Source organism: Drosophila elegans, unplaced genomic scaffold, assembly GCF_018152505.1.
Source record: "Drosophila elegans isolate 14027-0461.03 unplaced genomic scaffold, ASM1815250v1 contig_814, whole genome shotgun sequence".
NCBI classification, from domain to species: domain Eukaryota; kingdom Metazoa; phylum Arthropoda; class Insecta; order Diptera; family Drosophilidae; genus Drosophila; species Drosophila elegans.
Window position 1 is genome coordinate 10787779 of NW_024546167.1, and position 27545 is coordinate 10815323.

At 40.6% G+C, this 27545-nt stretch overlaps 2 protein-coding genes and 3 non-coding genes across 7 annotated transcripts; all 5 read right to left on the minus strand.

Moving 5' to 3' along the window:
• Positions 1-2895: 2895 nt before the first annotated feature.
• On the minus strand, positions 2896-2966 carry Trnag-gcc. Its single transcript has one exon. It is a non-coding gene; the product is annotated as a tRNA-Gly (tRNA).
• Positions 2967-3219: 253 nt separating this feature from the next.
• On the minus strand, positions 3220-3290 carry Trnag-gcc. Its single transcript has one exon. It is a non-coding gene; the product is annotated as a tRNA-Gly (tRNA).
• Positions 3291-3549: 259 nt separating this feature from the next.
• Positions 3550-3620, minus strand: Trnag-ccc. Its single transcript has one exon. It is a non-coding gene; the product is annotated as a tRNA-Gly (tRNA).
• Positions 3621-15222: 11602 nt separating this feature from the next.
• Positions 15223-17335, minus strand: LOC108138676 (importin subunit alpha-5-like). The gene is made up of 5 exons (XM_017261023.2): positions 17098-17335; positions 16599-17041; positions 16274-16537; positions 15627-16126; positions 15223-15565 (listed from the first exon to the last, which is right to left on the minus strand). Exons 1-5 carry the CDS (start codon positions 17260-17262, stop codon positions 15399-15401), a joined length of 1539 nt encoding a protein of 512 aa, XP_017116512.1. The 5' UTR covers positions 17263-17335; the 3' UTR covers positions 15223-15398.
• Positions 17336-25317: 7982 nt separating this feature from the next.
• LOC108138686 lies at positions 25318-26980 on the minus strand. Of its 3 annotated transcripts, none has more exons than XM_017261030.2 (3): positions 26508-26977; positions 25632-26019; positions 25318-25561 (listed from the first exon to the last, which is right to left on the minus strand). In XM_017261030.2, exons 1-3 carry the CDS (start codon positions 26808-26810, stop codon positions 25431-25433), a joined length of 822 nt encoding a protein of 273 aa, XP_017116519.1. In that variant the 5' UTR covers positions 26811-26977; the 3' UTR covers positions 25318-25430. The 3 variants fall into 3 exon arrangements, with proteins under 3 accessions (XP_017116519.1, XP_017116520.1, XP_017116522.1); XM_017261031.2 differs by having other exon boundaries at positions 25447-25578; positions 26508-26978; XM_017261033.2 differs by lacking the exons at positions 25318-25561; positions 25632-26019 and adding an exon at positions 26287-26443 and having other exon boundaries at positions 26508-26980.
• Positions 26981-27545: the final 565 nt, after the last annotated feature.

The window sequence follows — 27545 nt, forward strand, 5'->3', positions numbered from 1 at the left end:
AAACCACAACAAACACATCCCGCTGATAATAATTACCAGATGATTTGGCCCATCCGGATAAATTAGTTTTGAGGTTGCAGCTTGTAACAGGAATTTTTTAAATTGGAAAGATGCACGACGTTTTGGCTCGATTTATTGTTATATAAAATATAAATTTCAATTTCCCAATCTGCAAAACACTTGGAAATTAAATTTAAGAAATAATAACAATGTTATTTTACTGGTTCGCGTTTCCATTAATAATTGCACTACAATTAAATAAATTTTATAATGTTTCCCCTTCATTTTCAACAGTAGTTTCTGCCACTGTGCTGGCCATGTACTGCAAGTTTATCGTACATTTTTATAGCTGTCAGTGCGTTGGCTGTCAAGTGTCAAAAACATTTGCAGCTTGCAACGCGCCAAATGCAAAATGCAAATGCACTTACGAACGTCTCTCGCCAAATGCCTGACAATGACAGGCCAACAGAAGAAAATACAGATATAGTCGTAGTCGTAGTCGTATATAAAAAGTGTACGTTGTTGCTCGACGGATTCGCATTGTTCGCCAGACACAGATATGTATTACACAAGTCACAGGCAGTCAGTCAGCATAACAGCAGTTGGGTCTTACAATAGTTCCTCGTGTTCGAGCAGGGGCGCACACATGACTAACTGACTGACTGACTGACTGTCTGAATGACTGACTGACTAACTGACTCACTGAACGTATAGTAATGATGATGATAATGACGGTGGGGTTGATGATGCTCTGACATTGCCTGACGCCTTGATTAAACTGTCATTTAACTTCATTTATTTTGACATAAAACTGACAAGAGACCCCCATTCTAAGTGGCAGCTTATTCAATTTTGCACACCCGTCAGCGCACAAAGAGAATTCAATAAAACAAAATTAAATAACATGCATTAAGTAGTACATACTTGTATGGGTATTCAATATGCAAGACCCTTTCCCGATGCGGTCATCACACTGTTGAGATTGCATACGCAGATGGGTTACCCGATCAAGTAACAAATCAATTCCACTCATCCGCAAGTCATGCCAAGAGGAGGCAACTCATTTATGCTAAATAACAAGTGATTAAAGTTCGCTTTGCGCCGATATAAAGCTGTCACTAAACATAAATTACAATATGTCAGTCTCGAGAACCTTTGACTTTTATTAATGTAAACATGAAAAGCAACACGCACGCCGAACCTCCGAACGAGCGCACAACAGCTACAACATGCTGACACTGAAAGCCGAGATAAGTTACCCGGGCACACACACTGGAAAAGGCACAGGTCCCCGCTTCAGACCCCAAACACCAACCCAGAGCCAGACCCCAGAGCCCAGAGCCCAGACCCAACCCAGACCAAAACCCAGAGCCCCAGCTTCCAAAACGAGCTCCACTTGGAACCAACGCTGCTGACAGGCAAAAGTTTTGTCCAAGTGCCGAGCTGTGTGTTTGTTATTAAAGAAACCGATGTGCAGCAGCGCAAAGACGATGCAACACTTGAGGCTTGCTAGGACCCTGATTATGGTATAAGCCACAAGTACAGGCCTTACTTTTTAGGTTGCCCATTTGGGCTTAACGCAGGTCCCTTATGTTAAAACTACAATCCTAATAAATCTCATTAAAAAAATTGTTTTTAAACTATTGTCCATATTTTTTAGTTCATTTACGATAAATAGTAAAAATTAACTTATTATTATTCCATCTTAGCAGGTTGTACTGTACTAACCGCCCCTCTATGCCCATTTCGCATTCATCTGACTATATCTCCGTATGCTGTTCTGGGCTTTTGTGTGTTTGCGCTCACTTAGCGATCATATCATTTTGACATGCTCGTGTGTTTAAGCTGTCAAATTGCCTGCTGTCTACGGCTGCTGTCTGCGATAGCTGCTGGCTCCATCTCCATCTCCAGCACCAGCACCAGTACCAGCTCCAGCTCCATGCCGCTCTGGCCGAGTCTTAACTCTCTTTTCGCTTTACATGGACTAGCCGCACACTCCTCGGGGCCCCAGTTGGTTTTGGCTTTGGGTTCGGGTTGTCTATTTGTATCTGGACAGGCACTTCGGCCGGCCTCATGCCTCCTTAAGTTGACGTGTTACGCTGTCAGCATGGAGAAAACCTCAATTTCAAACTGTCAGTTTATATGTCAGCTTCAACTGACAGTTCTCCATGTTGTCGCTGTCTCTCTCTCGGCGATTCATTTCGTTTCGTTTCATTTCGTTTCGTATCGTTTCTTTTCGTTGGGTTACGTGGCTTGGCATGCTTTTCCACTTGGCTTTTCCACGGACGCAGATACAGATACAGATACAGATACAAAGTCAGCGACAGCGACAGATACTTAGATGGGCATTTGAATAATGCGCACACAAGTCGGGCTTACAAGAGGGGCTTGCCTTGCCATGGGATACTGCTTAAGGCTGCTCATTTGGCCATGATCCTAACTCTATTCATGGTGCGCGCCTTCTTCAGGGGAAACAACTCAACTCAACTCAACTCGACTCAGCTCGTCTCATTCGGATTGCTGTCCGCAAGGTGAATGGGTAAAAGAGGTACAAAGTCCGCGGAATCCGGTGATCGTTTCCCAACTGATGCTTGATTAAGTTTTACAACCACAGTTCCTGGAAACTCGCGGACTCTATGAGTAGCAAGCAATGCAGTTGTACAGCCGATGCTACTGTACTGATTACTTGTATATTTAGGCTTGCGTTACAACAGAGGTAATATTTTAGTAGAACTCTCGATTTTTCTTGAATGAACTGGGCAAGGCCTTTGCTCTTTTCAAATTATAGATAGTTATTTGGTAAGATTAAGGAATTTTTTTGAATGAACATATTTTTGCCAGCAAAGAATTAATTTTTCAACATTAAAATAAAATATTAATGTTAAAAAAGGGGTTTGCATCGGCCGGGAATCGAACCCGGGCCGCCCGCGTGGCAGGCGAGCATTCTACCACTGAACCACCGATGCTCGTGTGAAAATCCGTGTTTTCCAGGCACAAGTTTTTCTTTTCGGCGAAAATTTGCGAAAATTTCTGCAAAAGATCCACTGGTGGCGAGAAAACCGGCTTTCCAATGAAGCCACTGGCAGAGAAAAGAGTATAACGTGTTGTTGATCAACATTTTTTGTAAGCTATGTTTCATAATAGCTGGCTTTTAAGAAAAATCTTAAATACGATAAAAAATAAATATAAATATAAATAATCATTTTTAAAAAGTTCGTTTGCATCGGCCGGGAATCGAACCCGGGCCGCCCGCGTGGCAGGCGAGCATTCTACCACTGAACCACCGATGCTTCATGGGTGTACATGTCAAAATACCCAGTGATATTTTTAAAAACAGGCCATTGAATAAGGGAGATAAAAAGATTTTTTATTCCTAAAATTTAAAACCAAACAAACTTAGTAGGATAACTACTAAGCTTCTTGTATCTGTGCGATAAGTATCCCATATAATCAAAGACGCAGTGCATATTAAATAATTATTATAGCTTGTCAAAGTTGTATATACAATTATTTCCAAATTATTAAATGGGAATGTAAAAAAAAATAGTTTGCATCGGCCGGGAATCGAACCCGGACCACCCGCGTGGGAGGCGGGAATTCTACCATTGAACCACCGATGCGACAGGGGAAGATTTGGAAATTATGGAAAACATAAATCAACTACTGGATCCTTAACAAAAACTGTGTCTTAAACTTAAAAGCGGCAGGGCTTAAAGAAAATAATTTTGTTATTATTTATAATTTTAATATTATTTTCTAGCAAAATATATTAACAAGCAAGGCAGTTTGGGAATTGTGGATCTATTAAATTAGAAAAATGTCTCCACCATTGTATAAACTTCTCCTAGGTGACCGCTACTGCCTCCGCAGTGATTCCTTCGCTCTCATTCACCTGAGAGACAAACCCTTTCGCAAGGAGGGACAGTCAACCTGGCCGTGTTCCTAAGCGATAAATAAAGTTGTGAACATTGGCTCGATTTGTTTGTAGGTAGGTCCGCCGTTCGGTTCGCTTTGCACCATGGCTTGGCTTGGTTTGGGCAATCGCCATCCCCCATCCCCATGGCCTTATAGCTGCCGCAGTACCTCCCCTTATACCACACCATCCATCCTGATCCGAGCCTTGGCTTTGTCGGCCCTGTCGTTCGTTGCACTGCGTCGGACACAAAAGATTTACGATTATGGCGCGACTATTAAAAAGTTTCGCCTCTCGCACACCTCCGCCACCGCTACTCCTCATCTCTCACTCAACCCAAGCCCACATCCAAAGTCAAAATATTGTGTAAAAAGTAAGGCCAGAGTGGGTCTGGTTCTGGTTGAGTTTGTGGTCTGCAGCCGGCTCTCTGGATCGATTAATTATGTGCGGAATTTGGTTTATTGAGTACGAACCGCCTTTAAATTGTCTAAAAGACCCAGAGAGCTGTCAGGGCATGTTCATTCGTTCGGGGGGGCGATCGCCGATCGCAGATCTCAGATCGCAGGTCTGAAAACAGAGAACGGGTTTCAACGGCTGACTACGCCTGTAATTTATGAGTTTAACTATAATTTTTAACATTTACGCTGCGCCTGCGTGCGCTTGCAATATGACAATTTTACTGCGCAAAGAAGGGAGCAGCCGGGAGTCGAATGGATCGAGGATCGAGGTTAAGGGGTTCCGAGGATCGGGGAACAGGTCACCGGATGGGTGGCGGGCATATTTGGACTCCATGTGGACAGCTGGTCAATTGAGTTGGTCCCCGATGTCGGCGTGTTGGCGGGGCAACCATTTTGTTGTTTTCGATTAGACTGTTAAGTTGTCAAGCTGAAATTGATTTGTAGCCACTGGCCCGTTCGACTTTAAATTGCTCAAATTAATGTTACACAAGGTGTTGCTCTCGATGAGGTTACAGCCGCTCAGCCAGCCAACTGGATTGGTTTGGATTGGATTGGATTGGATGCTGATCGTAAATCGATCTGGCTAACCATGTGCCCGGCCTGCCAAGGGGTGTTATGACTGCTGTTAGATGCCGGATTAATAGCGGTTTTGTACGAGTGTCCAGGCCTTAATCGGTACTGATTGCTGTGAACTATTTGTCTATAATGTTGCAGCTGGCTTATTGGTGGCATAAAGAGGTTCCCGTATTTTCCAAGTCTTAAGAAATATAGCAATTACATAGCATAATAAGTTGTTGATATTACATAAAATTATTTAATGTATTTATGACTCTCTTTTTAAGGAATCAATCTCCTAAAAGTATTATTGGGCAATTGTACGGTTCACATTTGTTTACCCAGTGGACATTGATATACATTTCTGCAATACCTTAGAGAATAATATTTTAGCTTTATATTGATATTGAATGCTTATTTGCTACAATACTTAAGCCTCAAATAAGTATAAATAAATGTAAAAATGGCTATAAAGTGGTCAGAGCTAGTTCCAAAGGAAACTGCACACAGTTTTGTGTTCACTGGGGACATGTTATTTGGAGTTTGAGTATATTATGGACCTGTATCAGATTAAATGGTTCCAAAAGCGAAAATACAACTTGCCAGTAGGAGTGATTGACACATAACACTCGGCTGGCAATGGATGTAATCGTTGTGATCGGACTGGGACAAGTGGTTAATCGCTTTTATAAGCACCACTCCACGGATTACAGAGTGCTATTTGAACTCTCTAAAAATCGTAATCAACTGTCATATTTATTTTTTACTAGTTATTTGTTGGATTACCAAATTATTGGTTGCGATTACGACATGCATGGGGACACCATCATGGCCGGACAGACTAATCATTTTTCAAAATCCATTTAGATTAGGCGTTATGCACACGTCGACTAATCCACTAATGTTTCCAGCTCACTGAGCTGTGGTTTGCACTGGAGCAGAGGAAAAGAGGGTGGTGCGTGCAAGGCAGTTCCCAGTTACTAACTAACAGACTGACTGACTGACTGACTGACTCACTGGCAGATTCGGTGTCTGTCCTCCGGATCTGGCTTCAAAGGAGCGTGCGACGCCTTTGACGGCATCGGATTTGCCTGGCTCCGCCCCGCAACGTCACTCCAACCAATCCGGGGTTCCAAGTGGCGGGGGCTTGTGTGTGTCAGGCCCAACTATAATCTGACATTTAATTAATAATAAAGTTGACAGTTTGTTTTGAGTGACTGTGACAGTTTTAATTGAGATTTGTTCTCCAAATACCCTGCACGGTTCGCAGCGGAGCTTACGCGTTTCGCCGCGTGCAGAAAACATTGACCATTTAATAAGTGTAGAAGTTCAGTTGTGAAATTGTATTTAATTTTAAAGAGATGTCTTACAAGAAATTGTCCGAATATATATATATATATATATATATATATATATATATATATTATATATATATAAGAAGTTTATAAAGTCATTAATTTGGTAATCATATAGTAATTTAAAAAAATAATAATAAAGTATTTTAAAATATTTACGAAACTCCACAACAAAAATTTTAATTCATAATACAATTTTAATACTTATTCTTAGAATGGTAACGACATCATTCTTAACGAATTTTTACTGTCAACTGTGCGTTATGTCAATGGAAATAGTTCGTCGAGGTACATGTAGGATACTAAAGAAGTTTTTTGTTTTATGTATTTAGTTAAGTGCCAGTAAAAAAAAATAGATATCGCAACTAGAAAATAAGTTCCCTGCAGTGAACTGGCTGATCTTTTTCCCCCAGTGATCTCACTCCCACTCGATCTTCAGTTTTACCCACTTGTAGTTGGACATCGACAAATGACCATCGCTATCTGTCTTTGATCTTCAAGTGCTTCAATCCCCATGCCATTCCCCTTTCCCAAAGCCACTAATTGGGGTGTGCAGGGCATTCGAACAGACTTGATATCCGAAACAGGCGGTGAGAGTCAGTGAGTGAATGGGCACCCACCAGCGTCAACGAGGTGCCACTCAGAAAAGTCCAAACCACTTAAGTGCCTTGGGGGCCAAGAAGGGGGGACTTCCAGCCGAAAAATACAGAAATAAAAAACGCATAACGAAATGGGATTTCGGCTTTAGGCTTTCGGCTTTTGTGAGTGTAGTCAGCTCGATTGAGAGGCGATTAGCGAACAAAACAGAAGTGGCATGTTTTGATGATGATCAGCCAGTACCTGATTGCCGGCAATCAAATCCGAATCCGAATCTGAATGTTGTGGGGGTGGTCCATGGCGCGTAGTTGACTTTCTGAGACCTCCGCAAGCTAGACACGCGTAAAAACGTTCCCAAATGACTTTTCAATTGAGTTGTTAAGCTGTCTGATGACGGTTATCAAGTCTCGCTCCCTGCTTCCCCATTCCACAATTGCAAATGCTTGCGCGATAATTGAGTTTTATGATTGACACGACAACTTTGCTTTTTAAATTGACATAAATTTCAATATGTCGCATACAAAAGCGAGGGAAACAACGGCGAGTTAAGCGAACCGAAAGCGATCTATCTCCGTATACCCCCCTCGCCTCGCCACCCCCCCTCCGCCAACTGTCCGGGCGATAAATTGTGCAATAAATTTCAATTACTGTTATTTTGCCGGCAAAGCGCCCATAGAATCCGCACATAGAGTTTCGGTTCCAGCCCAGCTCTCGACCAAAAACCCATATAAACTATTTAAGTGAACTGAAAAAATACGGGGCAAAAAAAAAAAAGAATGTTGAAAAAAGAAGGCGAAACAAGAAATATGCGACACACAAATTGTGATAAATTTTATGTTAAAGTGCATGAAATTATATGGCGACACATTTGGGCACTCATAAATTTTATTTAAACAATTTACAATTGTCATTCGAGAATTGCTTGTCGCAATTGTTGTTGTTGTTGTTATTATTATTGTTGTTGTGCCTTTGCAGTCACCGACTGGACACTGGCTTTTTGTTGTTGGGCTATAGTTTATGTTGTTGCTTTTTTGCGGCTTTGGCCTGCGAATTATTTATGTTTTATTGTCAGCTGGAGGTTATTATATTGCCGTATTGAAGCACGTTAGCGCTATAAAAATAAAAAGTCAATGATATGGACGTTTAAAGTGAGTAAAAAAATAATAGTAATAAGTTTGTAAATGAAGGTTGGGTGCAGTCTTTAGCTGGTTATTGAATACGTTCTTGAACAAGCTAGGTTCTCAATAAAAATATAGAAAAAGCATGAACATATGTATTTATGACATGACATATGTACATGTTCATGTTTATAAATATATATATTTTCATGTTTTTTTTGGGATTAGCTTTTAAATTTTACAATTAATTTTAGCATTGACAACGTTTTTAATTAATTTGATTCGCCACTTTAATTTATAATTGTGCATCTTAAACTTTCATTGTAAATTTCCATTTATTTTGGACTTAACCATTTATTGTTTCTTAATTACTTTGATGCAATTTCCCAGCTTCCCAAGAATGACAGTTGGGTAAGCCCAATTGTTGCTCGTACAACGTAATACCACAGGGTTGGAGAAAATTGTTTCAATCTCGAATGCTGCTCTGCTATTCGTAATGTGCGTTTGATTTGCCAACTTAATTAACCCGGCGAGTTGCTCGCAAACATTTTCAGTTGAAAAGCAAAGGCAGCCGCAAGTCAATCAAGTGAGAACATCAAAGCAAATGTCGCCTGCACTTTGCACTGCCTCGAAAGATGAAGGCGAACCGCTGCGAAAGTTTTGTGCAACCCGGATTGCGGAGGACTTCACTCAAAGTTCTCGCCCTCGTTCACTCCAACTGACATGGCCAGACATTTGCCCATCCACTCCAGCAACCAGAATCCAGTATCCCGCTTCCAGCATTCAGCATCGAGCATCGAGCATCCAGCAGCAGTGGCCGTGCCAGTGACAACTTACTTTGGCATTTGGCTGTCAACAGGCTGTCAGGCATTTAAACAATAAATGACCAAACACTTTTCATTATGTTGCTCTTTGCGGTTTCGCATGCATCAGACAGGAAAACCGACTTTGACTTTGGCTCGCAATTGGAATCCCTGTCCAAATCAGACTTCAATTCAAAGGCCTTTTTAAAATTGACTGATTCGTACAAAGAATGTTGACCATTCATACGAAAATACTTTTCAAATTGGGGCTGATGTGGGTCAACTCTCCGTAGGGGAGGTGGCCAGGGGTCGGGGTTAGAGGTCAACGTTTTTACTGCTGTTACTGTCATAAAAACGTTGCCAACTCTGCCAAGACCCAAAAAGTTATCCGGCCCAGCTGAATGTGCTTTTCGGTCGACGGCGGCGTTACAAATGCGAACCCATTTCAAAAATGTTGACACCCAACATAGGGCAATTAAATTCATTTTTCATTTGTTGTGTGCTGGACACAGTTGGCAGGCTTGTTGAAAGTAATTGACATATTGCGTTGCAAAATTTGAAAGGTTTTTCTCTTATGGGCGAACGCAAACACACACAAGCTGTGGCTGGAATTCTGTGGATTGGCATTTCGTGAGGTTGGCTAACATCAGGAAATTTGTACTTTGCTGAACGATTTTGTGTGCTGCCATCCTGGAATGCTGAAGTTGAGGAGTTCAAATCAAATTTTATGCTTTGGCTTTTGTCTTGTAGAGGGAAAACTACTTTTTAGCATAGTGCTTGGGCGACAACTTGTTATAAATCCTTGAATACATTGTTGTTTTCCATTTATGACTTATTTTTGCTTGGAAGGCCAATTAAACTTTCATAACTCGTTTCTAAAAAATAATGTTTTACAGTATAAAATGAAATGAGTAAAGAGGTAAAAGAATTTGTAAACTTTGTCAATTAGTACAAAATTGAAAACCTACAGAATGTTATGTGCGGCAATTTATTATCATATTCTGTAAGATAAATAGAAAAAAAATTGCTTAGTATAGATTTGTGGTCTTTCCAAAATTTTCTAAACGTTTAATTTTTTATACATTAAAGTTTATTTGATTGCTAAATTAATTTTAATTATTTTAATTGTTTTTTTTAAGTAAAGCTATAATTTTTTATGTACTTATGGTATTCCTCTCAGCCAGTCTGAAACCGTAATTATTTCCCATGAAATATCTTTAACCGCACCCATTAATGCCTACAATCGATTCCATATATCCAGTGCCACCGATTTATCGCCTCACCCCCAATCTTCTTGTCACTTTCAGTGTCAGTTGGGCATTAAGTGCGTTTCGAGGCCATTAATGGACTCTAAACACGTTGTTGGAATTCTTTTTCTTTGCCTCGGGACAGAAAAACATTCGAACAAATTGCTTCGCACACATTAGGGAGATTTCGAATGGCTTTCTCCTCGGCTCTCGTTTTTCGGTCCTTGGACACACCACACCGCCACACCGCTCCTTTCCATACCCACGCACTTTGTGCCAAGTCTCCTCCATCGTCGGGCCATAAATTTCGTTTTATTTATGAGCATTTAATTTTTGTAACATTAATTTAAACATAACTGCCAAAACATAAATTAGCTTCCGTTTCAACTAATTATGTCCGCCGCCGTCCCTCGTTTTTCGTGGCAATCGCTCAAGCATGAAAATTGTTGACTGCACAAAAGGCAACATCAGAGACACCCCCGCACAGCCGAAACCGCATAAATTTAAATGAATTCCTCGCTCCCTTCTCCACGTTTAGGGATTGTGTGAGCGCCACGTTTTATCTTTCCCCTCCGCGGGAATGGATGATATGGGGTCGTGTTTTGGGTCCACCCTGGAGTGGGTTAGTCGGTTGTGGAGGGCTGGAGTTCTTTAAGTGCCGTTACACATGCATCGGCACCGCCATCGCATGCATATAAATTTTGATCTGTTTTGCCGGCTAGCTTTTTGAACTGCCTTCAAATTAGTTGTTCATCCAGGCAATTAAACAAAATGTGCTGCAGCCAGGGATGGATTGAATACGAATGAATATATCCCTTGCCATAAGGATTATTAAATAAATGTTTTTAAATTGTTTAGTTTCTTAAGACAACCCCCTCTATATTTTTTGTTTAAAAATGTATATTACTAATTGTCATTTTATTATTGTTGTTAAAAACATAAATTCAGTGTTAAAAACTACAAAAATTATCTCTGGTTATAATCAGTTATTTAGTTTTTTGCTTAACTAGCCATGCTTTAATTAAAATTTAAATATATATGATTATTTCATAATATTAATCATAAAGATAATAGTGACTTTCCACCGTTTCAACTCCTTCAACAGATCCACTTGGCTGCCTTGGGTGCCCTGGAAAGCGAACACAAAAGCCGAATAAAGAAACACGGACAGAGACACGGCACAAACATAATAATCATAAATATATCAGGCAGCTAACTTTCGGCTTGGCATAATAAAATCCAATTAAAAACCAAAGAAAGCAAATGTTTACGACCTGACAGAGTCCAAGGGGCGAGGGACCGCAGAGGGGTTCGGGGAAGCCGAAAAGGGCTGTCTGTCTGTCGACGAGTGCATTGAGTTATGTTAATGGGAGGCAGAATGTCTGCGCCCCCACAAAGAGGAGCCCGTGTCGAATTAGAGTGTCTTTTTTGGTTTAGAAATAAACTTTGGTCCATGTTCCAAATTATTTCGTAAAAGGGTTGAGAAAGTAATATTTCTGATGCTGAAAGATAGCTGCATAAAAAACGTATGTATGAGAAAACCAAAGGATATTTATTGATATATTAGAATTTATTGTTCTAAACCAAGATTGCGAGCTAAAAATATTACTTTTAAGAAAACTAAATGATATTTTTTAATACATTATGGTCTTATGCTTTAGAATTAGTTAGTGCAAACATAAAATTATATAAATATAAATATAAATATAATTATTGATTAAGATAACTTATTATATAAGTAACCAACTAAGTCAAGTACAAGGGCATCCAAGAAGTTAACTGCGGATAATATTTTGGGGACTAAAGTTATTTTCTCCCCTCATTTGGACATAGACAAAACGGTAGTCAACAAGCACGGGCAGCAACAGCATTCATTCCCAACTAACACCACATAATTCACAGGAAATGACAAACAGCTGAGCTCGAGCCATCAGGGCACCCAGTTTTCCGCTTCCCGATTCCCTGCCCCTTGCCAAGTGTCAGCGTAAATCTTAAAATTCGCCGAGCAGAAAGTGTTGCCTTTGTGAAAATTGACTTGGCCAAAACCAGAGGCAGCAGCGGAGGCAGCTGACCAGACTTGGACTTGAAGTGGGTGTGCCGAGGTGGGCCAAAGGGGGTGGTGCTTTGCACTTTATTATTTATGGCTGTCGGGTTGAGTACGAATTCATTTTATTTATGAAGCAAGTCAGCCAAGCGGCCAGCCAAACAGCCAAAAAAGAAAGACAACCAAAAACGAATGGCTAACGGACAACTGTGGTCGTTGTGGCTTTCGCAGCTACTGAAACACCAAACCAACACAAAAACACACTAAAAAAACACCTTTTTTGCCCATCCTTTCAAATGGAATATGCTCTTGGTCCACACAAGCAGTGGTTAATGTGGTTTTAAGCCATAAAACTTTATTTTTATATCGAGCTCCAGTCGTCATAATAGTTTTTTCATATTGCATATGCACTTTTATCGATCCAAAATACAAAATCGAATCTTGTTGCGAAAATACTTACAAGTTGTTTATAAATATAAAATTAAAAAAAAATTGTATAAAATTAAAAATTAGATTATGTTAAAAAAGAAATAAATATACTGAGGAGTGTTTTTGTCTGTATTCAGAGAAAAAAACTCTACACAGATGAACATAATATTTTGATAAGTAAACCTAAAGTGTTAAAAGGCATTTTAATTTTTGTTTCAAGTAAAACTTCCGCTAGTATTTTCTGCGTATAAAAAGGTATGGTTTGTATAAAAATTGTTCGGTTTATTTCAGATTTAGATAAAATCATTCCACTGTACTTACAGTCAAGACTCCCCAAAGAACGTAATGCCGTCCGCAGTTGGCAACACTTGCACTCTGGCTCAGCGAGACAATAAGGCCACCCCTCTTCCTTTGAGTTCCTCCCCCGATCCCCGACTTTGGCCAAGCCATAGCAATTTTCGAGTCGGCTAATTAGCTATGGGTGTATTGTTTATAAATTTATGACGCATGTTAAATGGGTTTAATTTATTTATGGCACTTTGACCGCCCTTACAAGAGTCCAAGACCAAGACCTAGAGCACAGCCGAGTCGAGTGCTTAAGCTTTGGCCAATTGAATTTTCGTTTGTGAATTATGTTCATGAGCTGGCGGTTTGGTTCTGGTTGTGGCGTGATGGGCGGATGGGCGACACTGGATGGGGCACACTGCGGCAATGTTCTACATATTTGTGCGGTTAATTAGAGTCGCCTCATGGCGGGGAGTCACCCAACAAGAGACCCAATTAAAACTTCAAGTTGTCAGCTATCCAGCTACCAGCACCACTTTCCTCCCCCGCCGGGTCAAATGGCTCAATTATGCGGATCCAAGGGGACGCGGAGAAATCAACCCCGATACTGAAAACGGGAATACAAAATGTTGATAACTATCGTTGTGAGTATGGTGATTATTCAAAATGCATAAAACTCTTTAATGTGATTAGGGATAAGAATGGCTTAATTGAATATTTTTAGAGATCAACAGAAGTTTGAGTATATTCGCTATGACAATGGATATAGTAATATGAATATAGTAGGAAAAAGAAAGTTTAAAGTTTTAAAGTTTAATATAATACTTTCAAAACTGAATATTAAAATATTACCCTATTTCAGCAAGTACAAGAAATTGATACTGTTATAGATTTCTAAACTGTAATATTAATAAATGAACATTCGTTGTCAAAATATAAAGAATATAAGCAATTGAAGATAAAGTGTTGTATGTATGTGGGTATATGTTTAATTTAAATTTTGGTAAACAGCAGACATTTTTTTTTAATTTTAAAGTTTATTAATGAAAATTGTTTATCTTAGATATAATTATAATTATATCATTATAACATTATATCATCGTAACAATGAATTTTTTTTTTAATGGGAGTAAACAAAATCTGCTACCCATAACAAACATTTGAACACTGTTTTTTAGTGCCCATAAGTAGCTTAGTTTGTAAGTTAGGGTATTTTCCAAATCGATCATGATCCGCTTTGGGTTTTCCCACTATAAACGACTCCTTCCGAAGAAATTCGACTGTCACACCCAGGCGCCAGACCCGAATGATCAATGGCCGCTAATTAGTGTGTCCTCCGCCTCGGAAACTTTACACATGCTCATCGGCCAGCTGGATGGGACCCACTTCGCTGGACACCCCCATCCCAGTGACCCAAGGGGTTTTCAGTTACAAGTGCTGATTACGGCTATGCCTTTCCCTTGTTTTGTTGTTCTGGGTTTTTTGTCTTTTTTTTTGGTTTCCCGCTGCGGCCTCAGGTCATTTATTATGTGGCTGTTGTGGGGCGAGAGACTTGAATTTCAATCATGAGCTGTTGTTGCTGCCGCTGCTGCTGGGCCTTCGATTAGAAATTGCGATAATGTCCAATGGCGACAAAGTTTCCGATGCGAGGCGCCCAGAGAGAATGGCTTTCCCCCACTTTCCCCGCCATACATCCCATGTACCATAATACACCACATCCCTCATCCTCGCCCATGGGCGCCTGTCTGCAGTTTGTCAATGCGACGGCAGCCACAGGGCTTATCTGCACTTGGCTGCCACTAAATTATGTTTTATCTGCATCTGTGGGTCATCGTGTTACTGCCATGCACACAAAAGTACACATATGTAGTGTATACATATCTCCGACGCTGTTGTGGTCACTTTGATCGATGGGCCCGGAGCGCTAATGAGCAGCAATTAATAAAGCCATGGACTTTGTTGACCGCAACAATATTCCAGTATATTTCAGTGGACTCGACTGGAGTGGAGTGGAGTAAGGTGGAGTGGGCATTCGGGAGTGCAGAGAATAGAGTCATCCGGGGGGTGGCCACTGACCACTTGTCGGTGTCCAGCTGATTAATGCCCCGCCACGATAATGAGGTTTTGACTTGGGCCCGGGCCTTGGCTCGGGAATATGTTTTAATGCCCGTTTGATTGATGTCCAAGGCGAGTGCAAAACCGCTTAAGGCACTGCCAAAAAGTGAGTTCGGGGAAGCATTTCGTAGACAGCTGACTATGGGTGGGGGTTGGTTAAGTCTTGGCAACTAAGATAGGGTTGGACAAATTAATCAACGTAATTCGTAGTGTACAATGCCAAGTTCTGTACGGCATATTTATTTTAACATTAATTTTCAGAACCAAGAAAAAAAATTTTCGAAAATTAAATTTTAATTTAAAATTTGTTATCACAATTGTAAAGCTACTTTGTTTGTATAAGTGTACAACGTTTGTTTAAATATTTACAATATAATTTACATAATATGCACATAATTGTGTGATCAATTTTACTTTAAAGCTGGTAGTTAAAGATTTGCATTTCGATCGTGGTAATGCTATTCTGCTAGGAATAAGGCTTAAAAATTAAAGCCATTGATGGGCATAACCGCATCGAATTCAAGCTGAACGGGGGCCATCCGGCAGTCATCTTCCTCACTACCAAAGTACAACTTAATAATGTCGAACGATTTTTGGTAGATGTCGCGGTTTTCGTGCGCCTGCAAATACTCTATCTTATCTAGACCTAAAATTAAAAATTTAAGAACGTGTGATTTTTCAATTGAAATTGATAACATTTTACTTACCACAGCATTCCTCGATGGCAAGGGCATAGGGATTTGGCCGCGAATGGTGCTCTTCTCCCGCTTTTAAAATGTTTTCCAGAGCATTCAGTGCCACGAGGATTATGTCCGAGTCAAGGATCGTGAGAAAATCACACATGGGAGGCACACAGCCCACCTCAACTAAGTACTTGATCTGCTCAGAGGATCCGCCGCTGGTGGCATTGGCAATGACCAAAGCTGCCATTTTGCGAGTCTTGAATTCTGCCGTCTGCGTGATATTGACCAATTTGGGAAATAAGCTGGCATTTATAATGGCCTGAATGTGCTCCCGATTGCCGGCCGCAATATTACAGATTGTCCAGCAGGACTCTTCCTTGATTTCCTCCTTCGGCGAGCTCAGAAGTTGGCTAATGTGGGGCAGGGCATTATTGTCCAATATCACCTGAATTTGCTGATCCTCTCCGGTCGCAATGTTGCCCACTGCCTTCAACGCGGCTGTGCTTACGTTCTGCTGTGGATGTCTGCAGGAAAGAATCAGAAAAAACAAATGACCAGTATTAATTCACAGTATGATATTCACAATTTAAAAAAGGAATGCGCCAAGAAGCAAGACCAAAATGGATCGGAATTTATTTAACATATTCATTTTTTTTCTGTGTAACACTTACAGTAGTAGTTCTACCAGGCGATGGCCAACTCCCGCATCAAGAACGGTCTGGATTTGATTGTTCGGTCCATCCAACAGGTGGCCGATGGCCCTACAAGTATCAGCAAGTGCATCCGCATCGGTGAAGTCCAGCAATCGTGCCAGAATGGGAAGACAGGGTACGACTTTGGTAAAATCTACGGGCGGGTTTTTAAAACGAGTCAGATTGGATAATGTCCATACAGCTTTGCGGATCATGGAGATGCGCTCTGTGTTTGCCAAGGTCCTGGAAGAAGAGCAACAAAATTTAAGACATAGAAGAAGTTAAGAGCCCCGCTTTCACTCACTGCAGAAGATGAACTAGAAGTCCGCAGTCGAGCAGATGATCCCGGGACATTGAAGAGTCGCCGGCTATGTTGGCCAGAACCCACACAGCCTGCTCCTGGACTTCTGGACACTGGACCGAACTGGATAGCAGCTCAATGAGAATGGGCACTGCTCCGGCCTCGATCAAGGACCAGGTTTGGTGCGAATCACCCGAGGCAATGTTCGTCAGCGTCCAGGCGGCCTCGAATTGCAGGGCGGCATTCGAGCCACTCCGGAGAAAGGATACCAACTGCGGCACCAAACCTTTCCTGACTACCTCCTCGATGGGTGGATTGGGACCGTCGGACAGCAGCTTGCGGAGCTTTTTTGTGGCATTCAGTTGGTCGCTCCCGTGTTCGCTGTACAGCAGCTGAACTAACTCATTAGTGATTTTAGGATGGCCATCAATGTGCATGTCGGCAGTCTGAGAAGAAAGACTATTTGGCTTAGAATACTAACAGGGAAAGCAGGGCTTTCCACCTGCAGATCGTTGCTGGCGCAACTCTCCAATCCAATGCGTCGCTTAAGGAACTGCTCTTGGCGTTTTATTTTCCGCAATCGAATGCAGTCTCCTTCGCGACGACGACGCATCTCTATGGAACTCAATGCGTCATTTTTATAGAGTTGTTTGTGGGTGGAGGACATGTCGTTGTTTTCGCAATTCAAAATAAAGTCGTTTTAGAGTGGAAAGTTTTTTGATGGTAAATGAATGCCCTTGACTTGCATTTCTCAGATATTTTGATTCATTCCCAGTATCATTGATCTTAGCAATTGAAAAGATAAAAAAATGAGGATCAAATAGAAAATAAATTAGCTTATGAATGTTGATATTCATGATTAAGATTAATCCGGACTAGCACAAAACGGTTTTTTTTTATAATTAATCTTGATAACAATAATAGTACAGACTAAATATGTATTTCTGAAAAACATCATTGTAAAAAAGTTACCAAAAACGTGTAGTTTTAATTCCATAATTTTTTTAGCAAACATCCGATTTCAAAATGGCACATCTTTAAAGTATTGGGGCTTCAGTCTCTAAAACTCTGCGTTTAAAAATTGGTTTTTAATTTCGGGTCGATTTTTTGTCATTTTTATGATGTTACCCCTTTCTAATTCTCCGAAAAAATCGTCTTTGCAGAAAACTGACCAAAAACCTGCAGTTCTAAGTCCATAACTTTTCTTCCACGCATTCGATTTCAAAGTTGTATATCTTCAAAGTCTTGTGGCTTAAGCCTCTAAAAATTTGCATTTAAATTTTATTTTCAATGTTTGGGTTGATTTTTTCACGACATAACTCCTTAATTAAATTCTGAAAAAATCACCGTCAAAAAGGTGCCAAAAACCTGCAGTTTTAATTCCATAACTTTTCTTGCAAACATCCGATTTCAAAATGTCATATCTTTAAAGTATTGGGGCTTCAGTCTCTAAAACTCTGCGTTTAAAAATTGGTTTGTAATTTCGGGTCGATTTTTTGTCATTTTTATGATGTTACCCCTTTCTAAATCTCCGAAAAAATCGTCTTTGCAGAAAACTGACCAAAAACCTTAAGTTCTAAATCCATAACTTTTCTTTCATTGTAAACAGGAAGGGAAGCAAATTACGGTAAGCCGAATGTTGCAATTTTCTTGAAAACATTAAAATTATGATATACTTGCGTATATATTTAAAAACATTGAAGCTATGATGATTTGCTGCTCAATTATTCGAAAGTTCCTATGGCAGCTAAATTATCGATATCGGATTTTAATAAAATTACAAGCGAACTGTTAATTTTTTAATAAGTCAAAAATAATTTAAAAACAAAATAACAAAATTGAAACGTAAATTTTTTTTCAAATTGGTTTTTTTATAAATTTTTATTGTTCCCATGAATGCTTTAAGTAATAGTCGTGCGATTTTGATGAAACCTGAGCCGTAGTTCTGAAATATTTATTTAAATAAACTTCTTCACTTTTAAATATTTGTAATTAACATTTTGGTTAATTTTCATTCAATTACCAGTTGAGAAATAAAACCAAAAATAAGTAATATATTTACAAGCTAAATTTGCCTTTAAGGCCAGTGCAAAGCCAGCATGAAAGTTATTTTCTCGTTACATTCATTTTGGTTCAGCCTTTCCATTCTATTGCCCTTTTGTTGTCACCCTTTCCTTTTATTTATAAAACGCCCAAGGATAGGACAGCTGCAACGATTACCACGAAAAAAGGCGGATATAAATATATTTAAGTTATGTAAATGAAATGCGCTTTGCAATTGCTTTTGGCCGCTACCCTCCCGCTACACTGCGCCAAAGTACGTATACGAATACGTATATTTTTGGCGCAGTAGTTTTGGAACGCGAAGCGCGTGCAAAAATAATTTATGGGGGCCATCAACAACCCTTAGAGCTGAAATGATAGATGGCGTGCCAGGATGTCTGCCATCCAGCGAGAGTCGTACTCGTACTCGGACTGGAGCTGGAACTGAAACTGAAACAGAAACAGAAACTGAGTCTGTAACTGAGGCCAAAGCCAAAGCCAAAGCCAAAGTCGAAGGCAAGTTAACCCAAAACCCGAAATATGCTGCGGGCGCAATATTTTTCGCACTCACTGTCACCGAGGGGGGAGAAGTGGGGAAATCCCCGAGCCTTTCTCGACTGGAGAGTGTCGAGCACTTTTCGAATTGAAATGTCGTTTTGGCTGGCGCTAGAATTTTTCATTGCCAATTGCTGGCAGGAGTGGTAAGAGGCAGCTTGCCAAGAGCTGCCATATTTCTCAAGAGCCCGGCACAAATGTCACATCAATCTTGTGTCCAGCGTTGCGTAAGAAGTAAAGAAAATATTCATTTTGTTTTTTGCGCGTCGTCCCCCATTTTGGCCCCCCCGAAAAAATGGAATCAAGTCTTCTCGCTGGCTGCTTGCGAAAATGATTAATGGCCTGGCATGTTGTGCGAATTTTAAATGCAAGACAGCGAGTGCAAAGAGGCTAAGACAGGGGCAGTTGGCCAAGTATTTTATATTTTGATTGAATGAACTTGCCTAAGGCGCTCGCCTTTGAGTCCGTAAATAATAACGCCGAACAATGTGGCAGCATGGGACTTAAGCTTAATGCATGTTGGTTTAATTTATTTACTCATATATTATTTTCTAAAATATTAATTTATTTAATTTTTGTTGTTTCTCTGTATTTGGTATTCCTTATCTTAGAACTTCTGGCAAGTTGATTAAAAAATGGCCGTTTTAATTATCAATTTAATTAATTTAATTACTCGCTACCTTAAATAATTTATTTTTCTTATTTAGTATTATGTTAGCTAGAAATATCTTAAACTTTGGACTTCCTTAAGGACTTTTATACTTGCTGAATTAAGTTTAAGATTAGTTCCTTTATGTAATTAAAGTTCCCTAACGACTTTATATAACTTAATTACAATTTGTATTAAATTGATTACTCATTGTGCTGAAAGTCAAAAATTTAGCCAGCCATAATGCAATTAAACCGGGGCCCTCAACATAATTTGCCAAGGAACGTTGCTACACGAACACAAGTTATCAAGTCATCAAGTGAGGTTGCCACGCCCCCTTCTTCCTAAAAAACCATCGCAGACTTGACTAGACTAGCCCCCCCCACAAAAGTCCCCTCGACTTCCCTGCTCACCTCTAACATGGCCACAACGTCATTTGCGCTGCTTAAAAGTTGATTCGAAAAGTTTTACACCGCAACCGAGCGGGGAAAGTGGCGGAAAAGCGATGAAGGAAAGGTGGAAAATTTCCGAGACAGGAAGTGAGAGAGAGATCCTTGAACATACCGCCGTCGACGCCTCCGCTTTTCGTCCTGACACACACACACACACACACATACACGCAATTAGGCATAATCACCTGCACACACAATTAAGCAGATTCCCGCCAGAACACCTCACACAGATACTCTCGCACACATGCATCCCGAAACGGGCTATAGTATATATACATACATACTATAACCTGCCTGCAACACCGTCGTCGCCGTACAATTTCCGCAAGTCGTAAAAGTCGGTAATTTATACCTTTTGCCCCATATGCTACGGCATGGTAATTTGTTAAGTAGAGTTAAAATAATTGCTCGTATTTATAATTTACACATTTTGCCTTGGAAATTTATCGTCGCGCTGAAAGTGCGCTAGATATCACACACACACACACACACACACAGTGCAAAGTCCCCAAAGGAGGATCCTGCTCTCCAAAACACAACTGTAAAGTGGTGAAGAGAGGGGAGGGGTATGAGGTTTGGAAGGTCGGCCAACTTGCCTCCGCAATTTTTCGGTGTATTTTCCACTCTTGCGCTGCGCTCAAATTTATGGCCACAAGTTGCCCCTGCTAAACTGAATGAATGAGTAAGTGAGCTCCTGCTCCTGGCGATGCTGCTCTGTTGCTCTGCTGCAGCTCCTCCCTCTGGCAAAGTTGAAAGTTTTAGCCGCTATTAATTTCCCGCACCACCCCTTTTTTCGGAGGGGGGAAAACTGGGCTCAGACAACCTCTCTGTGGGGAATATGAATTGCAGTTGAAGAGATTTACAGGCCGTTCGAACGGGGGTCCAGAACGAAAGCAAAACAATTTGATTTCATTTGATAAATACTGGGTATGGAAAAATATGGCATTCCAGAAGATTTTTAAGTTAATCATACCTGTTTAAAAACACGCATTACTCAAACTCTTCATTTATTTTAATATTTTGACATTACATTTAACTTCCGAAATTCTTAAAAAACCTTTTGTTAAATTTTATACATTTAAACATACATTAATACTTTTAATGCTTTTATATGGCCTTACATTAATCATATGATAAAGGGTTTGAGGAAATAATAAGAGACAAAGTAACATTTAATATGAACCCAAGCCATGGTAACATTCATTTTCCGTCCAAATTACCAAGTAACTCCATTTTGCACGAAATTTCGAAAACCATAAAACATTGTGAACGATAAATTTCATTTTAATGGCTGGGGAATTGTCGGGGAACGGCTCTTTGCCCTCTCAGTCGCACTCGGTTACTTTGTGTGCTGGAAACATTTTATAAAACATTTATTTGCTTGATTCCTAGCCTCATTTCCGCCAGACATTTCGCACCCGCTTCGAGCCCCTTTCCCCGGTAGAAATTGCTACCCCAATTCGGCTGAAAAGATATATATTTTGTCTGCACTCCGCGCTCTTCCTTTTGGGGCCATAATGAGGCCATAAAAAGGGTTAAATAAAATGTGCAGCAATTGCTTTGCTAAAGCCAACGAGGTCTAGTGTACACCGCCCCCTTTCCCAATGCCAGCCATTAGGTTCCGACCACTGACAGCGAAAATTTGCCCGATTTTCGCGCCGTTGCTTAAGAATTATCGACGTCTTTTTTATTTGGCCGAGGAATGTCAGAAGAGGCGTTGCCTCCCGGTTGGAAAAGAGGAAAAGTGGGAAAAGCGGGAGGGACACAGAAATTACAGTTTGTAGCTACAAATTGCTTCCGTTGCAGGCACTTCGGGGCTCTTTAGATGGGTGGAGGGCAGCCCAAAATAGACACATCAATGAAATTTATTAGTTTGCATGTGCAAGTGCAGCTGGCGGTGGTCGGGATTTTCCATTTCCCGCCGGGCCGAGGTCTAATTCGCTTCCTCTGCCCTTCTCTTAAACTTTCCCCTCCCCCTTTCCCCATTTCCCCCCTTCCGACCATTGTAACGGATGTAAATTGCTGCTAATTTGCTTTGTACACTGAAATTAATGGAAACTGAAATGAAAGCCAGATCGGCGGAGTCCCGGTAAACATGATAAATGAATTCGGGGACTTAAATTATTCAGTAGCTGAGATATTCTGACGGTAAAACTTTAAATGGCAAATTTAAAATCCTTTATTTTAATATTGTGATGCTTTATTTTATAATGTATAAATGCATTCTGCTTATTTTTGGTTTGTCTTGTTTTTTGTATTTATGAAAAAGTATTTTCTAATTCCACTATAAGTGTATGCACAAATTTCCAAAATGCATGGAAACTTTTTTGAATTTTCCCCAGCTATTCATCCAAAAACGTACATGTAATTCTGCATAGTTTAATTCCCGGAGGCCTTTGATCTCGCCGCTCTCCTTTCACACATCTATGGGTTTATGATGCGCCCCATAAACACGACAAATGCAGCGAAATGAAACTTGAATTTCGGCTTCCCGATCCGCCCATCCACCCACATATAGCGTACACCCCCTCGTTACCTTTGGCTGTCTCGCTTTTACGATGCCTCAAATGGTGTGATAATTAGGTGAACAGACGTCTGCCAACGTGTGTCGGTGCAACATCAAAGTGAACACCGATGTCCCTTCCCCTTCTCCCTGCCACTCCCACACACGCCCACATTCTTATGCAGGTGGGCGTGTGCTTGACGGGTTCCCGCCCCTGTGAAATGTGCGATGACGAATTCCCAGAACTGTTTGTTATGTCAGTTTACAACTGTTGGGTATTCCGCGGAACTAGATTTAACAATACGATTCCGATGTTTGACTAGGCGTCGACATTTCGGATGTTTACATGCTGTTAGCTTGGCTTTTTATTTAACCACTGCTCCAGATGTTTACTGAAAAGGTCGCAGGTAGATCACAAATATCACGATCACCCTTGAAAGAAACATAAAAATAAGTATATTCAAATTATTTGATCAAATTAATTTGTTCTCTAGTGCTAAGTATATAAAATATTAATGAACACAGTTAATTGGAGAATTAAAATGAGTACACTCTGATTTTAACAATGAGGAATGAATATATCTTTTAAAAATATTTAAATATGTTAATATGATTTTTTAAACATATTAAAAACTATAATTAGTTATTATTATCAAAAAAGAATGATCAGTTCTCTGGTATTTTTTCCAAAAGAGTATTAGGTTATAACCCACTTTGCACCAAGATCTCAGCTTATGATTTATGTACCGGACAATCAAGATCAACCCTATTAGCCATAGTAATAGCAGAGGTGGAAACCTTGAAGCTGACTTCCCAAAGAAACCTCATGAACAATGTGGACTTGTCTGCCATATTTGGTGGCTCTTTCCACCTGCGAACGGCAAATAATGTTGCAGGTCAAATCAATTCAAGCGCCAACGGAACGAAACAGCGGTGTCAGCCACTTTGCAACTCGTTTGTTGCCCCTCGCTGATCCGTGGACACATGTTGCGGCATCGTGGCCGCACATACATATATCTATAGATCGCGTAAATATCTATATATTTATTTTTTCCAGCTGGTTGCAAGTGGCCGCCTGTCGCTGATTAACATCGCCATCGTCATCGCCACTCGTGTCAGGCTCCGCAGATAAGCCATCGTTCTCCCCCCACCTGATCAACTCCATGGACTTATCCACTCCAATGCAAGCCGGCATCGGCATCGGCATCGATGCCACAAATCATTGCCAAACATGATTTCTTATTATGGCCAGCCAAGGTGCGGCTGGAATTCGTGTTTGCCTTCCAGTTTGGACTTGTTATTTCTGATTTAAATGCTTGTAATTTTAATTATAATTAATTAGGTATTTATAAATGTGTACAGGTTGATTTATCCAACGGGATGCTAGATGATAGCAGTTACAATTTTGTGACGGATGACTGATAGCAACAAGTTTTAAATTCACTTTAACTTAATATGTATTTGTATTGGAAGTTATAAGCCAGATAAAAACATCCAAACTAATCAGATCCCCCCGAAGATGCATATCTCACCGCAAACAGATATATGGCCCTGCGCTTAAGTAAATATATCAATTTCGTTGATAATCCGAACGTGAAAGCTTCCTGCTGCGATCCCCGCCCCTCAATATGTATTTTCCTCTATCTTCTTTCTGCCCACATGGAGTGGGCCTCCGCTCATTAGCTGCTGCATTCGGAGATGCCGAACAAGCCACTTAATTTAAATTTAAATGTTTACTTCTCGCTATGCGTGTGTGTTGTGTGGGGCCAAGTATTTTGTCTGCGCTGCTTTTAGTGTTTATACCCCTCCTCAAACAATGTATCACTCCTTTATTACACTGCAAAAATACTGAGCTTGTTTATCACAAACAAGTTGTAATATTTAGTCTTAAATATTTAGTTTTAAATTAATAAAGTTTGCTTACGTGGTAGTACTGGTTTTAATATTTAACTAGTTGTCTTTTAAATTAATTAGGTCTTAGAAACAGGTTTTTAATTTGTTTCTTTTTTAATTATATTACTGATATAAATAGCTCTTACTGTCATTAATTTAAGTTCTCTGAATTCTAAATTTTATTTTTAGTATTTTAAAAGTTTTTGCATTATCACATGTACTTTTAGCTTGTCATTTCTGTTGTTTTCTATTTCCTATATTTAATTTCCAAAGCTTACACATTTTTTAGCAGTGTATCGTCCGCTCTGTGTCACGACAGGGCAAGATTTATTTTCGGTATTCCATGGGCGACTAAAATGCGCTGTCAGCGCAGCAGTTGCTGCCATACGTCGCCATCGCATGGCAATAGCTGTGTGGCTGTGGCTGTGGCTGTGTCTATATGGATATACATTAGCTGATGGTGGTCCGGAATCCGGAATAAGGGGATTGGACCCACAGAGCGATCGTTCGCCCTCATTGCACTTGACACCCGAAATTGATGCGCCACTGCGCCCAAGCCGGGCCACATTAATTAGGCAAAATATTGACACGCTGACGTGTGGTGTTTTCTATTGATTAACGCATCTCTTGGGTGTGGGTCGTTTTATTGGATTATTTCTGGTGGGATTATCGTGGGGGGATTGGTGTGGCTTAGTTTGGGTCTTCACTTGTGCATTTTGTGTGTTGGCTATTGAAAAGGCCTAGTGGATGGGCTTCTTTTCCGGCAGGTGGCAGGGCATCGATCTGGAGGCTGCCTTCTTTTTACTGCAGCCACGGAAGGGACGGAAGAGGCAAATGATCAGCTGCATGAAGGCTCCCCAACGCGCATGACCTAGGATTTGGATAACGCTTTCGTTTAGGCTACTTGAAACTGTCCAACCTACAATATTTTTGGTTCTTACCATAGTCAGGCGACCTGCACTTCCACTTGACATTCGTTGGACTGAATACCTCTTCCTCCTTATCCACAATCATCGAACTGGTGACCACATTCGATTGCAGCGATGCAGATTCCTTGGAGCGGGAAACCCTTACCACCTGCGGACTGCGTTCTGGTACCACGTAGGTGACCTCAACGATGCCCGAGCTTGTCTTCGAGGCAGGACCTTCCTCCGATTCCATGACGTTGGCGCTGGCAAATCGGGCACAGCTCTCCGTGGACTTCTTGAGCAGGAACCAGGATTGCTGAAGCACATGGCCGTCCTCGATCAGCTTCTCGTAGCCCTTCAGAATGCGGCGCACATCCACGTTGAGCAGCTCCTCGGGAACCTCGGGCAGATCGCCAAACTCCTGCAAAGATATTTCATAAAAATGGAAACAATAAGACTTTTACACATATATTTTGTCAAAAATATTAAGCAACGTCCTACTTTATCATTTATCGGTATTATTTTCTTATTTCAAATTTCGCCAAAGTCTAAAAAGTTAACCTAAATACAATACAAAATTATTTTGGTATAACAATTAATTTATACAAATATTTGGAAAAACCACTGGACTGGTGAACTTTAAACCACTTCAAACCGCTCCCAATAAGATAAAACGCTAGTTATATAATTAATTTGGATATATTATTTTAATTTTAATAACACCAATGGCGTTAACATTTTAGATCTTACGCCGAATCAGCCTCAAAAAAATCGTACATAAACTTTAGGAAATTTTGAAAGGAACCCAGTCACACATACAGAATCTATTCGGCGGCGAAATTAGTCTATTAAATATTTTTAGGTTAAAGAGGTTTGACTGTAGATATTAGCTAGGCTTAGTAATCCTACCTGCGATGTCTTGCGCAGATCCTCGAAGCGATTGATCAGTTGTTTGATGTTGAGGTTGCCCTTCGATCCCTTGGTGACCCCGCCACCTGCACCCAGGGAAGGGTCTGGGGCTCCACTTCCCTCCGGCGGAACGGTGGACACTGGCTCGTCCGCAACAGTATCCATGTTGGGGGAGCTCATCCGGCTGAGCATCTTGGCGGTCTGCTCCATGAAGGTGGCCTGCCGATCGCGAAGCTCCTGCAGACGCATCTTCAGCTCGTCAAGGTAAGCCAGCTGGCGGGGAGTGGGCTGCTTGGTTGCCATCGTGAATTTGGAGTACCCAGTTTCAGAACACTGTCACTTCGAACATCTGAGAGGGTCCCAAAATGCAAAAGTATTGGGGGTTTTTTTTTTGGGTTTTGGGGCTGGTTTTGTGTGTTGGGCTTGTAGGTCCTATTGTGTTCTAATGAAGATGTCAAGGGGTTAAAACTCTGCTTATTAAGAGACTGGCAACTCAGTCCCCGCCTACTTCAACGAGCAGTGGATAGCTAGTTTTTTTTTTATGTAGGCATTCTTCGACAAGAAACATATTTTTTAGCCATTTGTCAAATATCAAGTCGATCAGATTTAGCTTTTCTTGAGACTGCTGTTATATACCACCAGAAAATTTTGGGGTCCCCAGAAAGTATGCAATATTTTTACGACCTTACGTTAGGACTCTCAAAAAATCCATAAAGTTTTTATAATGAGAGATTTAGAGACAACATGTTTTTAAACCTTTAAATAATCTTGTGGCATATTAAAAAGTTGTCTTTTTGAGATCTTGGATCAACGAAATTATAAAAATTTGTAAGGCCCCAACATCATTATTGCCTCAAGAGTATCTCCTGCTCGTTTAAGTTTATTTGTGACCACCGCTTTGGACATGGCCTATTACTCGTTATTTTTATGAGCCCCAAATTGAGATATCGCCAGCAATTCTGTCTGAGCTAACTAAGTTGTAACTCGCCAACCCGCTGCCGCACGAAACCGATCGCCATGCCTCCCCCGACTTTCATC

What these genes read in the sequence shown, in the direction of transcription:
- LOC108138676 (XM_017261023.2), bottom strand. Translation starts at nt 17,262, where the DNA reads ATGTCCTCCACCCACAAACAACTCTATAAAAATGACGCATTGAGTTCC. An exon ending in GCGCCAGCAACGATCTGCAG is followed by an intron (nt 17,042 to 17,097) that starts GTGGAAAGCCCT and finishes CTTTCTTCTCAG; the next exon opens with ACTGCCGACATGCACATTGA. An exon ending in TGCCATCGAGGAATGCTGTG is followed by an intron (nt 15,566 to 15,626) that starts GTAAGTAAAATG and finishes TTTTAATTTTAG; the next exon opens with GTCTAGATAAGATAGAGTAT.
- LOC108138686 (XM_017261030.2), bottom strand. Translation starts at nt 26,810, where the DNA reads ATGGCAACCAAGCAGCCCACTCCCCGCCAGCTGGCTTACCTTGACGAG. An exon ending in ATCTGCGCAAGACATCGCAG is followed by an intron (nt 26,020 to 26,507) that starts GTAGGATTACTA and finishes ATATCTTTGCAG; the next exon opens with GAGTTTGGCGATCTGCCCGA. An exon ending in GTGCAGGTCGCCTGACTATG is followed by an intron (nt 25,562 to 25,631) that starts GTAAGAACCAAA and finishes TCCAAATCCTAG; the next exon opens with GTCATGCGCGTTGGGGAGCC.